The following is a 15,264-nucleotide window of genomic DNA, read 5'->3' as shown; positions in this document are numbered from 1 at the left end:
AGGCGATTGATTGATTGATTGATTGATTGATTGATTGAAACTTTTAGTAGAAGGGATGGCCCGTTGCCTAAGATAGGGGTAAGGGATCAGGTGAAAGGAAGGATGCCTGCCTCGTTGGCAAAGGACAGCAAAGCGTTAATTCTTCTGGTGGCATCTGCTTGCGGTGCGACCCAGTCTTCGTACGATCAGTGGCGTAGCTAGGTCGTCTGGCACCCGGGGCCCATAGGTCTTCTGACACCCCCCTCTCCGGGTGTAGCCGGCGGAAAGAGGGGTGTCTTCAGACGTATATGACACCCCCCCCCCCCCCCCTCACTGGCCCCTTGCACCCGGGGCCCACGGCCCCCCGGCCCCCCCTGTTGCTACGCCACTGCGTACGATTCCACTTTTAGAGGTCGGGTGTGCTTGTTCCTGAGGTTGGCTGTGGCAGGACAGGACCAGTTCAGATGTTTGAGATCGACGTTGATCGCAGGGCAGTTGGGGCATTTCACTTGTGTTCTTCTCCACTTGCTCAGAACATCCGGTGTAATAGATGCCTTGGCTCTTGCTTTGTGGATGAGAGCCTGGGCTGTTCTGGGAAGGCAAGTGGGGATGGGAGTAAGGATGCTACGAATGCACTCCCGTAGTAGAGCCTTCCTCTCGTGTTTCAACCGGGCAATCTGGTGATCTGGTACAACGACGGATGACGGGGAGCTATAGGTGTGGCGACTGTCCTCCCTGAAACGCTGCTTTCTGCAGCAGACGACATGTGGCGACACAAGTTTATGCTTGAGGCAAATTTGCAATTTTTTTCTTAGAAACCAGGCAATTAACCGTGCCAAATGTTATATTAAACGAAGTCGACGCCAACATGCAATCGTTCTGCAAAATTTGTGCAAGAACAATGCAACGGTGAGCGCAAAATCTTTTTTTTTTTCAGCACGTGCGGCCAAATATTCAGGTATTGGACAACCCTAACATTGCCGACATTCCAAGAAGACTTGCACTAGAGCCCAGATATTAGTTTCTATACACATTACTTCGACCATCCCAAACACTAAGAAATGCTGTTTTAAATAAAGGAGTCTTACGTAAGGACCCATAAAGTCACTTAATTATGCAATGAGTGCTATAATAGAATAGCTCGCGCTTTGGCATCCTATCATTAGCTTTCTCTATAGACTACGCTTTAGCAGCATGGCCGCTGCCCGAGGTTATACAGCGTGTTTTCTCCCACGCAGTGTTGTACGTAGTGAAAGCGTATGTTAGAATTGAAACGCGGAGAAAGCAATACTTTTTTGTTGTTGATAACTGTTCGTTTCGTTCTCCATTCTTTGCCGCGCTGTTATCGCCGAAATCGGTCCACTCGGCTTGACAGATAAGCAGAGCGACGCAGCGCGTGTAACTGCGGTCCTCTAGGAGCGCAGGAGCGTTTTTCATACTCGCATCCGCCATTGTGTGCTGCTGCATGTGATTCATCCACATGACGACGCTTACGGTTTCGGGCTTAGGTTTTGGTTTGGGACTGTGAAAATATTAATTCTGGCGTTTCGGGTGCCATAACCACGCTCTCATTTTAAGGCGAAAGCCTGAAATATCTGTTTCACGGTCGCGTTGTGAGGTACAGAAAATATCACGTGACCCAAGGTAGGCCAGAAGCGAATTGAAGGTCCCTCCCCAGTCTTTGACTATGGGACCTCCTAGAGTTACTTTTTCTGTAAAACATTTCAATCGCATTAATAAACTGAAACTGAAAAAGCATGTCCAGTCGTGTGTGAGAGATGATTAATGATTAGCACAGTTAATTCATGATAGACCAGTTATTGGATTCAGGAGGGTAGGGTTGGATTAAGGTAGATTAAAGAGAATTAGGAGGATTAGGGTGGGCTAAGGTGGATAAGAAAGAAGCGTTATACTGGATTTGGGTGGATGAAGGTGCATTACAGAGGATGAAGTTGAACTCCAGTAGGCTTAACAAAGCTTTCGCCTTCGTGTCTCTTAGGCGATAGCTAAAGACATCTGGGAATTTTTTTTAAGGCACGCCGTACTGAGGGGGGGGGGGGGGGGCTCCGGATTGATTTTCACCGCCTGGTTTTCTTCAGCGTGCGTCCGAAATGCACCGTACACGATCGAGCGTCTTTGCGTTCCTCCCCCATCGCAGGATGCGGCCGCCGCGGCCGAAACCCAACCAGCGACGTCGAGCTCGGCGGCGCAAGGCCACCGCGGCGGGTCCGTCTGGATGTCTGGCACCCCGGAACGTCACGATGAGACATCGCATTTTAAAGTAAGTTGTGCGTGCATGTGGGTACTTCGTTTGGTTTTAATGCGTTCGCATATTCTTTTAAGGGGGTTAAAGTGCCTTTGCGCGTCGTATTTCCGTTTCTCTGCACTGCTTCACATTGCGTTATAACATATATATATATATATATATATATATATATATATATATATATATATATATATATATATATATAATCAACCCAGCGCACCTCCGAGCACCCTCCTCCTCTGCGACACTTGCCTCGTTTCTCCATCCCCACTTCCCTTGACTACCTACACATTCCAGCAGGTTACGTTAGTGTCCTCGTAGTGTGTTTTATATATATATAAGTAACCTAAAGACTGTTACGTGAGAATGCGGTAATAACGGTATCTAGTAGCTGATAACGGTCATCTGAGTGTACAGACACACACGTGTACAGACGACGGACGGATGACTCACCGACGACGACGATGTTGAACTCGAACCCTCGGCGGAGGACCTTCTTGCGTATCTGCTCCTGGAGGGTGTCGATGCCCACGTAGCCGGCCACGTCCGTCTTCAGGCTGCCCCAGTGCGTGGTCTCCGTCAGGGCGTCCGCCATCACGAGCACGAAGTCGTCCAAGCTCAGCTCGCCTGCGGTATGACGTAGTACGTGTGTGAGAACCCGTCACGCGACCGTCTTCTACGTAGATACGCAGAGACGGCAATGCCCGTTGGTGACTAACTATTGCGGTGAAGGAAATTGGCGAGAATTAACGCGACGCTCGCGTCACCAGGCTCCCTACGCTCACAAAGTATATACATAATGGCATACTGTAATTTACACCTTTTACAAACGGTGTAAATCGGTATAAACTTTATTTATTTATACCCTTTCTCATGTTTAAGGGTGTAAATTATTTTACAGTGATGCAGCGGCAAGGAGCACGTGTTACGTATATCCCGACCATGCGCGTCATTAGACACCTTAAAACAAGTTAGAGGGACGTTTTATTTCGCGAATGCGGATGACGCGCAAGCGTAAAGGTGCTACAGCGCACACTGTACGCTATCGGCCCTCGGTGCGCCTAGACGCTGTAAAGAACGGCGGGTTGCACAACAAGATTGTCACCTTGCCACCCGATTACGACAAGGGGTGCAAGACGCGCACCTCCCGCTCTCCGCCGCTGCAGCTGCGAGGCGTTCAAAGAAGCGACCTTTGCGCTGGAATCCGCCGCCTTCCTCCAGCCCGCTTCGACATTGTGACAAGACGAGTTTGGTGTGTGGACAATGATTCCAGAGTTCCTCAACGCGGCGCTGATCTGACACGCCTGAAGAAGCTACCGCGGGAACGTCTTATTTTTGCGCTCTCACGGTTCAGCATGTTGCAAAACAACGAGCGACCCTCGAGCGGCGTCGATTTTCCGGAACGGCACCACCTTCAACGCCGTCGCTTGGGCTTCGGAATGTGTGTGCCTTTGTGTCTGTAAACTGGTCTTCAGAGCAGCTGCGAGTTGGTGATGTGTAAACGAACAGCCGCCGCGTCGTAGGACCAGCGGATCGAGTGTATAAAAACTGTGGTTGTGCGATTGTTGGAGACACTTCTCTTGAGCAGTCATGTTAGACTGGTTCACTTCTCTCATGCAGTCCTGTTGGACTAATACTATTTTTCTCAAACAGTCATGTTAGACTGAGTTAATTTTCTGTAAATAAACCCCTTTTTCCTCGTTCTCGATGAGAAGCAGTTCTTCACTTCATCAACGATCTCAGCGTAAATAAGTTGGACGACGGCATGGGCCAGCTACCTTCGAATTCATGCCGTACTCCAATCTTGGCAAAGGACCACGGACGAAGGGATTGAGCCCCCAATCCTGACAACTGGCTGACAGCGGTGAGATGGACTTTGCGACATGGTGCTGTATCTGTGGTGAGTGCTTGGTTTTTGCTTTGACTCTCTAGGCTTCATTTTGTGGTTGTTCTGTTTAGAACAGTAGGGAAGCTAGATTGTTGTGTGTTAGCTAGGTTGTGTTTTCCTAGCTAGATTTAGAGAGCAGAATCAAGGCAGTAAAGCAGCAGTCATGGAGTTAAGGACACTGCTGAGAGACGAGTTGTTGATTGTTGGTGAGGAACTGGGCCTAGATGTACGCAAGGAAATGCTCAAATCGGAATTATTGGAGCTAATTTCCAATCAGGCCAGTGAGCAAGATATTGAAATGGGATTGGAACTTCTCAAAAAGAGAGAGAAACGGGAAAAAGAAAGAGAAGAACGAGACAGAGAAAAACGAGAGAGAGAGGAACGCGATAAAGATCGCGAGATAACAAAAATGCAACTTGAACTTGAAAACAGACGTTTGGAGTTGTCTCAAGGAAGTGAAGGAGCTCTGGGTCGATCAAGTGAGGCAGAATCGTACCGCATGGACAGGCTATTAAAGCCATATGAGGTCGGGACCGACATAGGCTTGTTCCTAAGCAATTTTGAAAGGACTTGCGAAAAGATGAACTTCGGTCCGAGTACATGGCCACAGCGGTTGCTGTCTATGTTGCCGTGTGAGGCGGCGGAAGTAATCGCCAGATTGAGTGTGCAGGATGCATATGATTATGCGAAAGTTAAGGCTAGTCTCCTGAAGAAATACCGCCTTTCAGCCGAAGCTTTTCGGCAAAGGTTTAGGAGCACAGGCAAGAAAGATAGCGAGGGCTATCCGGAGTTTGCATATAGCTTAAAGGCCAACCTAGTCGAGTGGCTTAAAAGCGCGGAAGCGTACGACAGCAGAGACATGATCATTGAATGCATGTGTCTAGAGCAGTTTTACAAAACCATTCCCCAAGCTGTGAAACTGTGGGTGCAAGATAGAGGTAATGTAAACACTGTGGAAAGGGCGGCTGAATTAGCCGAAGAGTACGCAACCCGTAGAAAGTTGAACGCCGAGGAGGGAAACTGGGACGGTCGAAATGGACCGCGGAAGCCATTTCCGTTCAAAAAGGGTGCGCAAGCTAGACGATCCGAGCCTGTAGACATGGCGGAAAAGCCCGCAGAAAAGAGCGAGGAGAAAGTTAACGGAGAAACCGCACAAAAAGAACAGAAAAGAAAATTCGAATCTGTCAGACCAATTCGCTGTTACAAATGCCACAAACTGGGACATATAGCTGTAAACTGCGAGAAGCCAAGCGTAGTTTTTTCCTACGTGGAGGAAAAGGATGAGAATATGGAACTTTTAAGTCCATATCTCCACGACCTGCAAGTTAATGGAAAACCATGCCGAGTGCTAAGAGACAGTGCCGCCACGCTGGACATTGTCCATCCGTCTTACGTGATGGTAGAGGACTTCACCGGAGAAGTAGCATGGATAAAACAGGTTGTAGAAGAACACAGCGTGTGTCTGCCCATGGCCAAAGTCAAAATCAGTGGACCATTCGGGGAGCTAGAGACTGAGGCTGCAGTTTCCAAATTTTTGTCACTGCAGTATCCCTACATCTTTTCGAATCGTTCGAATCAGTTACTGCGTGACAGAGGGCTCAAACTGGGAGAGGGCATAGTACAGGCATTGACCAGAGGCCAAGCTCGTAAGATCGCGGCGCTTTCGGCTGAAAATGCTCAAGCTCCTCCAGCTGAAGCAGAAAAGGGGATAGCTTCAATACCCGAATCCGAGCTAGGCCCGACGGACAAAAGAACAGTTGAGGAGAGCCTGCCAGTTGACCAGCTCAATGAGAGCGTAGCACTAGAGTGTCAGAGTTCTAGCCTGCAGGAAGAGCATGCAGACGCGCTCCCAAGCGAGACAGGGTCGTTATTATCACCGGCCTCAAAGAACTTTGATCAACTCTTACGCGTGGATAGAGAGTCACTGGCAGCTGAGCAAAAGAATGATGAGAGCTTAGCTAAATTACGGGACACAGCTAAAGAAGGCATTGCTAGGCGCAACGTAACGATACATGAGAAAGGAGGATTGTTGTATCGGCATTACAGAGATCGAAAGGGTAGGATTTTAGATCAGTTAGTCATACCTACTAAGTATAGGGAGGACCTTTTGAGTCTTTGTCATGGAAATGGGTGGACCGGCCACCTAGGCATAAACAAATCAAAGGAAAGATTGCTTATGGAATACTACTGGCCTGGCTGTTTCAAAGATGTAGAAAACTTTGTAAGATCATGCGACGCCTGCCAGCGTTCTGGTAAACCAGGAGAGACTTGGAAAGCTCCACTGAAGGTAGTGCCCTTAATAACAGAGCCTTTCAGACGGCTTGTAATAGACACGGTAGGGCCTCTTCCAAAAACAAAATCAGGCTACAGGTACTTGTTTACCATGCTGTGTCCGGCTACCAAGTTTCCAGAAGCAATCCCTTTGAAAGAGCTCAGCTCCACTGAAGTAGTAGACGCGCTTTTGACAGTGTTTGCACGAGTTGGGTTTCCAGCCGAAATTCAGGCAGATCAAGGGTCAGTATTCACGAGCGCACTGACTTCCACATTCTTGCAAAAGTGCGGGGTAAAGTTAATACACAGTTCTGTCTATCACCCTCAGTCAAACAGTGTAGAGAGGTGGCATTCGGTGCTTAAGCGAGTTTTGCGTGCGCTCTGTTACGAGCACAAGGAGGACTGGGAGAACTGTCTGCCGGCAACTTTGTTTGCTTTGCGAACGGTTCCACATGAAGCGACAGGGTTCTCACCAGCAGAACTAGTGTATGGGAGGACACTCCGTTCTCCACTGAGAAGGTTAAGAGAGATGTGGGAGGAAAGAGGGGAGAGTCCAACCGTGGTTGAATACGTGCTAAATTTACTGGAACGGCTAAGCGCAACCCAAGAACTAGTCGGAAAGAACATGGCACTAGCTCAAAAGAACGCCAAATTCTATTACGACAGGAATGCGAGGCTTCGTACGTTTAACGCCGGAGACCAGGTAATGATCCTCAAACCTTCAAGAAAGAACAAGCTTGAAGTTCACTGGGACGGGCCCGTTAAAGTGTTGCACAAACTTTCAGATACCAACTATGCTTTGAGAACGCCCGGTCGCAGGAAGGAAGTGAGGATATATCACTGTAATTTGATGAAGCCGTATGTAGAGCGGAGCGGAGTCGTTAACTATACTGTCAAAGAGCCGGATGGCATCGGTACCAAGTTTAAGGAGGATAGGGCAACCTCCAACTCTGAAATCGGCCTAGAAGAAGTAGTAGAACACTCGGTAAGCTCGCATGCTCTAAGACCGGAGCAGCTAGATGAGCTAAAAGGGGTGTTAGGGGAATATCTCGACAGATTCAGCGATCGGCCGGGTAGAACCGAACTGATAACGCATGAAATTGAGCTGACCTCTACCGAACCAGTAAGATCAAAACCTTACAGGGTGTCTCCAAGACAGAGAGAGATTATGGAGGCAGAGATACAGCGCATGCTAGAGTTGGGAGTTATTGAGCCCGCTGAGAGTGACTACACGTCACCGCTAATACTCGTAGAAACCCCTAACAAGGACCCTCGTCCGTGTGTTGACTACAGGAAGTTAAATGCGATCACTAGGGATCAGCTGTACCCGATACCCAACATTGAGGAACGAATTGAAAGAGTTAGCGCTGCTAAATACATTTCAACTATAGATCTCGTGCGGGGGTACTGGCAAGTTCCCCTTTCCGAAAGTGCCAGCCGCTATGCCGCATTCATCTCGCCTGTAGGCACTTTTCGCCCTCTCGCACTCAGCTTCGGGCTAAAGAACGCGCCGTTTAGCTTCTCTAAGTTAATGGATATTGTCCTAAAGGACTTGCAGGAGTTCGCCTTACCTTATCTTGATGATGTGGCCATTTTTTCGGACAGCTGGGAACAACACGTATCGCACCTCAAACAGGTGTTCTCACGGTTGAGGGAAGCCGGCTTAACGATGAAAGCGGAAAAATGTAGGTTTGGTTGTTCGCAGGTTACTTATCTGGGCCATGTTGTTGGTCAGGGCATGAGACGGCCGGCTGAGCTGAAAATAGCTACGATTGGAGATTTTTCTCAGCCGCGCACGAAAACGGACGTTCGTTCATTTTTGGGACTTGTGGGGTACTATCAACGGTACATTCCGAATTACTCACAATTGGCAAGTCCATTAACAGACGCCCTCCGAAAGGGAGCACCGAGTAACGTACACTGGGATAAGGACAAAGAGAACGCTTTTCAAAGTTTGAAAACGCTATTGGTTTCTCGCCCTGTGCTTCGCGCGCCAGACTACACAAAGGAATTCATAGTTCAATGCGACGCAAGCGACAGAGGTATGGGCGTGGTACTTAGTCAAGTCGGCGACGATAACGAGGAGCATCCTATCCTCTACGCCAGCCGTAAACTAAATGTAAGAGAGGAAGCCTACAGCGCTTCAGAGAAGGAATGCGCTTGTTTGGTTTGGGCCGCCCAGAAGTTGTCGTGTTATTTGTACGGAGCGAAGTTCATCTTCGAGACCGACCACTGTCCTCTGACGTGGCTCAATCAAATGTCACACAAAAACGGCCGCTTGCTCCGATGGAGCCTCACTCTCCAAGAGTACAACTTCTCCGTTAGATATAAGAAGGGAAAGTTGCATAGCAATGCGGATGGTTTGAGCAGGCTAATTTGAATTCTGCGTTTGAGGGTCCCGCCTAAATTTTAGGGTTACTAGTGTTAATTTTATTAAGCGAAGAAGATCCCCTCTCATTTAGCAGGATTCCCTCCATGATTGCTGAATTTGTCAGCAGGAATTTGCTTCAGAAATTGGCATAGGGAAATGCAGCATTTTTTTTGTTTCTGCACTTATGTTGTTGTTGTTTTTTTTGAAGCCTAGCGAGTCTAAAGTGAGAGCCAATGCACGTCATCTCGGCGCAGAGCCGTGTTGTGGGGTTCATGTTGCAGTTGCCTGTCCTTGTTGGATGTTTTGGGGCGGTGACATCAATGCACAAGTGGTCGCTGCGAGCCAAGGCATCAATCCCCCCCTGACCAGCAGCCGTTCTCTTCCTGCCTAGCGGTTGTCAGCGCTAGACAGTCGAGACTTTTGGGGCCATGGAGGCGCTGTAAAGAACGGCGGGTTGCACAACAAGATTGTCACCTTGCCACCCGATTACGACAAGGGGTGCAAGACGCGCACCTCCCGCTCTCCGCCGCTGCAGCTGCGAGGCGTTCAAAGAAGCGACCTTTGCGCTGGAATCCGCCGCCTTCCTCCAGCCCGCTTCGACATTGTGACAAGACGAGTTTGGTGTGTGGACAATGATTCCAGAGTTCCTCAACGCGGCGCTGATCTGACACGCCTGAAGAAGCTACCGCGGGAACGTCTTATTTTTGCGCTCTCACGGTTCAGCATGTTGCAAAACAACGAGCGTCCCTCGAGCGGCGTCGATTTTCCGGAACGGCACCACCTTCAACGCCGTCGCTTGGGCTTCGGAATGTGTGTGCCTTTGTGTCTGTAAACTGGTCTTCAGAGCAGCTGCGAGTTGGTGGTGTGTAAACGAACAGCCGCCGCGTCGTAGGACCAGCGGATCGAGTGTATAAAAACTGTGGTTGTGCGATTGTTGGAGACACTTCTCTTGAGCAGTCATGTTAGACTGGTTCACTTCTCTCATGCAGTCCTGTTGGACTAATACTATTTTTCTCAAACAGTCATGTTAGACTGAGTTAATTTTCTGTAAATAAACCCCTTTTTCCTCGTTCTCGATGAGAAGCAGTTCTTCACTTCATCAACGATCTCAGCGTAAATAAGTTGGACGACGGCATGGGCCAGCTACCTTCGAATTCATGCCGTACTCCAATCTTGGCAAAGGACCACGGACGAAGGGATTGAGCCCCCAATCCTGACAACGCCTACACTGTCCGCATCGCAGATGGTATTCAAGACGGGGCCGCGCCAGACGCCGCAGCCGCCGGAGTAGAACGCCCCGTTGTAAGCGTTTGCCTACTATATAAATTACCTAGCGCCTGGTCGGCGCGCACGAGCAAACGTGAACAATTCACATTCGACGACCGCGGACACTCGGTGTCAAAACGCTCGTGGGAGAAACCGCGGCAGCTGCAGCGAGCGGAGTGACCGTCGTGTTTTCGCTTCAACGCAAACTGAGCGATGAGAACACAGCGCACACAAAGCTATGAGCCGTCGGCTCTTCTAGACTGTGCCTCAAAAAAAAAAGGTCGCTTTCAGGATAACGTCTGCGAGACCGTGCGTGGCCGAAGTACAACCTCCCCCCCCCCCCCCTCTCGATGCCATGCGCTCGACGGAATACAGCGCGCTTTTTCCCCTTGCGCAGCCTTGGCGCAACCGAAATTGAGCCACCGTCGTCCACCACCACTTAGGCTGCTGTTTTGTAGCGATGCCTTATGCCTTATTCTATGCTATTCTTATCATCCACCACACACGGCCGCCTGATCCCGTTGATAATGTGGGCAGACCGTCGTTCTGACCACTGGCGAAGCGCGAAAAGCCTGAAATAGCATAGAATCGGAAAAGGCATCGCTACAATATACCGGCCCAAGATAGCACAAAACTTGTTCAATACCGGCCCGAAATTTTCATTGCCAAGGCTGGCGCGATGAAAGCGGTGACGTCAAAATCACTGTTGCCTACTCGGGGGCATCCCCGTTAGATTCTATGGCGGTCGGGCCACTAGCATGACGTCAAGGATCGGAGTGAAAAGGCCTTATGCTATCTATAGATGGTGTTGCATCGTCGGCTCACCGCCGCTCGCTTTCACTCGCTCACAAAGCGTGCGGCGCGCGAGGACGAAGTTATCACGAGTCGAACCCCATACGTATGCATCGCAAACAAACCCTGCACAAGCTGCCGGGGGAGGTCAACCCAGCGCACCTCCGACTACCCTCCCCCTCCGCGACACTTCGCCTCGTTTCTCCATCCCCACTGCGCTCGACGTTCCCTACACGTTCCAGCAGGTGGCGTTACTTTGCCGCGCGCTCAGCGCGCTCCTTCGTATACTTTCCCCAGGCGCGCGATTGTCTTCACCTCCAGCCGCCTTCCTCGCTCGCTTGTTTCGCGGCTTCAGACGGACACCGCCGATTTGAAGAGCTGGCCACTTAGTTACGCTTGCTAGTGAAATAAATAATAAGTTGGACTGTACTGGCAAATTACTCTTCGATGCCAGAAATTCCCATCTCTTGCGGTTGGGAGAGGCGTGGAAAGCCACAAAAGTCGCAAAAGCGAAAGATTGGTGTAGTCGCGCTGGAAGATCAAGCCGGAGTTCGCCGTGACGTCACGCGATACGGGCGGCTCGGGCCTGGTTATTTTGTTTATCGGCGATTCTCGACTACACTGTATTCTGGTAAAGATCCCTCAACTTGACAAGCTTCAACAACTTCTACTTAGCTATGACGGCCCCAAATCCAAAAAGAGAGACCAGTTTGTAACGTCACACTGATGCCGGGGCTGTAGTTACCGCGCGAAATTAAAGAAAGAAAAATAAAAAGATCGATAACGTTCACTTTCTCCTTTACTAATTAACTTCGATTACCGCGGGAATAACAAAAGTGTAGTTCCGAAATAAAAAAGAATATGTTATCAGTGAAAACCGATTTATTGGTTCTTAGTCCTGGCGAAGAAGTACGAATGACACATAGTTATATGTCAGAATCTGTAGTCTTTAACCTCTTTTTTTTTTCGTGACCTTGTTTGAATGCAGCGGTGCGGATAAGAGAGTAAACAGGGGTAGCGGAAATTGTTGATAAGATGAAGAAATGGAGTTAGACAGGCCGCGCGGTGGCGTATGGCAGATAACTAGCTCAGTAGTAATGAAGTTAGAGAATCGGTGCCAAGAGATGGAAAGCTCTATGTGATTTATTTATTCTAAGTGTCGCTACGGTGGAGCAATTGCCGGCAGCAACTGCAAGGCTAATCCTTCCAGTAGCCTACAACCATTCAACTCAACTCAACTCAACAAAGGAAAGCTCAGTCGAGGATGGCAGAGGACACGACGATGCGATCAGGTTAGGAAAGTTGCAGGCATATCTGGTCAGCCGATGCAAGACAGGGGGTAATTGGAGATCTCTGACAGAGTCCTTGGTCCTGTACAGCGGGCATAATGATAATGATGCAAGTCGCGGGCCACTCCCGACTACCTCCGATTTTTCCGTGAACACGGTTCTTCAACAGAGCTACATAAACAGATAGCACTGCGCGAGGTACCGATTTACACGGTTTTGCCAGGACACGTAGATGCAACTGTTTGAACACGCACCGTTTCACCTCGGCGCAAAGTGTGCAGTCAGTGTCCGGTGGAATCCGCACTTGGTATTCCGCCTTCGATTGTCGCCAAGGTGTGACATAAAAGGCTCGCATAAAAAGATTGTGGGGTTTTACGTGCCAAAACCACTTTCTGGTTATGAGGCACGCCGTAGTGGAGGACTCCGGAAATTTCGACCACCTGGGTTTCTTTAACGTGCACCTAAATCTAAGCACACGGGTGTTTTCGCATTTCGCCCCCATCGAAATGCGGCCGCCGTGGCCGGGATTCGATCCCGCGACCTCGTGCTCAGCAGCCCAACACCATAGCCACTGAGCAACCACGGCGGGTAAAAGGCTTGCATAGAAGTGCACGTTGGAAGCATTTTATTGGCCTCTTTATGCCGATAAAAATACCGAAGGAATGTGTTGCGTGCATTCGCGTTATTAACAGCGGTGTACCGTACTCATTAGCGCCCCCTGGATTTCTGTTTGTAGTTGAACGACAAGCGTTTCTGGCAACCGCATCTGTATTCGAGCAAGTCCGCGCTGGAAAAAAAATATTTCGACGTCTCGGTCGGGAGACTGCGGCCTTTTTTTACTAAGAGTGATTTTACAGACGCAAGACAGGCTCTTTTTGTGCCCTTCAGTTAGAGCTCTGCCACTGCGTGTTCATCCCGAAAAGACAATTTCCGGAAAAAGAGAAAGGGGGTGAGTTACAACACTCCATGCCCTCTCCCGTTTCCCCCTCACCCATCCCCCTGTCGGCGCATGCGCCGTTGACCGCAATGCACGTATAAGAAAGCGCGTCGGCGCGTGTCATGCGCTTGCAGCCGCGCTGTGCTGCGTGTATAAAAATGCGATACGTATATAGCCGACCGAGCGTCGCGTGTAACGCGTGATCTCATCGGGCGTCCGTCCAATTTCGCGCCGTGTCGCGCCCGCCTACACACACAACACACGAGCATCTCGTTACACGAGCCCGTCCTCAGCAGACGAGAGCCAGGGATGCGTACACACCTCGGCCGGGTCAGCGGATGCGCGTAACACAACGCGGCCAGAAGGCGCGAGAAAACGATACGGGGGAGAGGGAAGGGGACAGCGAGTAACTGAGGGAGAGAGAACGTTAGAGTACGGAGAAGACGCAAGGGTAGAGTAAGTAAAAGAGAGAGAGGCAACGTTAGTGTACGAAGGAGGAGGAAAGGGTAGAGTGAGTAAGAGACGGGCAGCGTTAGTGTGCGGAGGAGAGGGAAGGGTAGAGTAAGGGAGAGGCAACGTTAGTGTACGGAGGAGAGGGAAGGGTATGGAGTTCACGTGTGTGTCTGTGTGCGTACGTGTGTGTTTGAGAGAAAACCTCAGAGCGTGGCGGGCTTCGGCTTTGCCGCAAGCCAGGCTCGGTTTCTCGGAGTTGTCAACTGCAAAAGTCGGTCGGCCTCCCGCATGTCACCGCGCCTGCACAGCTGTTCCAGAAAGCTGCCTGAAAGAAGACGCGGCGGTGGCCGGAAAAATAGAAACGCCGCGTCGTTGATCATTGCGCGCGCCGGTCTCGTTGTGTGTCTTGCCTGTCTTGCGTCTGCACCTCGGGTGTAAACAGCGCGGTGCCGGGGCTTTCAACGAGCGAGGGAGAGCGCATCGGAGGCGTGCAATAAATTGCGGTATAGTACAAAAAAAAAAAAAACTATGGGGTTTTACGTGCCAAAACCACTTTCTGATTATGAGGCACGCCGTAGTGGGGGACTCCGGAAATTTCGACCACCTGGGGTTCTTTAACGTGCACCCAAATCTAAGTACCCCCACGGGTGTTTTCGAATTTCGCCCCCATCGAAATGCGGCCGCCGTGGCCGGGATTCGATCCCGCGACCTCGTGCTCAGCAGGTTACGTGAACTGAGCTCGCTCGTGCGTATTTACGCGGCGAACACTTGACGACAGCACGATAAATAAAAGAAGGGGGAAAAAAAGCTGCACTGATGTGTGCTCTTGTTCCAATATGTATGTATATTCGTCATCTTTGAAAATCTTCCAAAGCCGATCCTATCCAGATTTTTCAGTGTGCAGGCTACAGCTTCGCTTCGTTGCGGTTGAGCCCTTTGTCCTTGGATCGATTAGGTGTTTCTGATATCTTATGGGACCGCCACGTACGATCGTTCCCCCTCCCCCACCCCGTGTCGTGTGAGTAAGTTTTTGAGATTGTATCTGATTCTGGCGACGCATTCGCGTCGCAATAACAGAGAAATAGGCGAGTTGGTTTCGATGCGTAATTTCAAATGGCGGCGAAATAACCGGGGCAATGGCAAGAAGACTGGACACACAAATTGGCTGTATCAGGTTATGTGTATTTCATTCTAATGAAAATAGAGCTGAACATCGGACGCAGATCAAACGCACAGAACTTGTGATTTAGAGCAACGTTATTCATTTATTTAGTTATTCGTAACAACGCTCACCGTTACCATGGCAACATCGCTTGTCCGCAACCGCACATGCGTCCGTCGCCAGCCGTTTAACCCAGGGAATCACAGAAGTGGGCTTCTCCTCACAAGAATTCTCGGTGCAGAGAAGCCACCTTTGGCGAAAGCCTTTGTGGGACCTAAAGCGCGCACGGGCACTCTTGGACAGCTTTCGGGATGCTAGCCACGCTAGAGGGTCGTACTTGAGTGCGTGCGGTGTATATAGCTGCATACGTACATACAGTCGACCGCAAAAGGTTACGGGACACGTGATTTGCGAAGAAGTTGCACTCCCGCGTAGCCTGTAGGGACGTAGCCTCGCGTTGAACGTCTTCGGGACTCTTCTTAAGAATTGCAACCACGAATTTGGGCTCGTCTTCCGATCCTAAGAATGTTGGGTCAATATTCACGAAAAAAAAAAAGCGCCTTCGTGATGCAACGCAACGAACGAGCATT

The 15,264-nt window shown here is 49.9% G+C and overlaps 2 protein-coding genes across 5 annotated transcripts in view; one reads left to right on the top strand and one right to left on the bottom strand.

Moving 5' to 3' along the window:
* Nucleotides 1-15,264, top strand: part of LOC135910376 (leukocyte receptor cluster member 8 homolog) — a 147,958-nt gene that overhangs the window by 1,165 nt on the left and 131,529 nt on the right. For both annotated transcript variants that reach the window (XM_070524222.1, XM_070524221.1), the window contains exon 2: nt 2,138-2,260. In XM_070524222.1, the coding sequence (XP_070380323.1) occupies nt 2,139-2,260 (122 nt within the window). In that variant the 5' untranslated portion in view covers nt 2,138. The remainder of the gene's footprint in view (nt 1-2,137; nt 2,261-15,264) is intronic.
* LOC135910374 (neuronal-specific septin-3-like) overlaps nt 1-15,264 on the bottom strand; it is a 102,897-nt gene that overhangs the window by 16,543 nt on the left and 71,090 nt on the right. For all 3 annotated transcript variants that reach the window (XM_070524225.1, XM_070524226.1, XM_065442438.1), the window contains one exon: nt 2,699-2,872. In XM_070524225.1, the coding sequence (XP_070380326.1) occupies nt 2,699-2,872 (174 nt within the window). The remainder of the gene's footprint in view (nt 1-2,698; nt 2,873-15,264) is intronic.

Source organism: Dermacentor albipictus, chromosome 8, assembly GCF_038994185.2.
Source record: "Dermacentor albipictus isolate Rhodes 1998 colony chromosome 8, USDA_Dalb.pri_finalv2, whole genome shotgun sequence".
NCBI lineage: Eukaryota > Metazoa > Arthropoda > Arachnida > Ixodida > Ixodidae > Dermacentor > Dermacentor albipictus.
The sequence above is the reverse complement of the archived record's forward strand: the minus strand, read 5'-3'. Positions and strand labels throughout refer to the sequence as shown.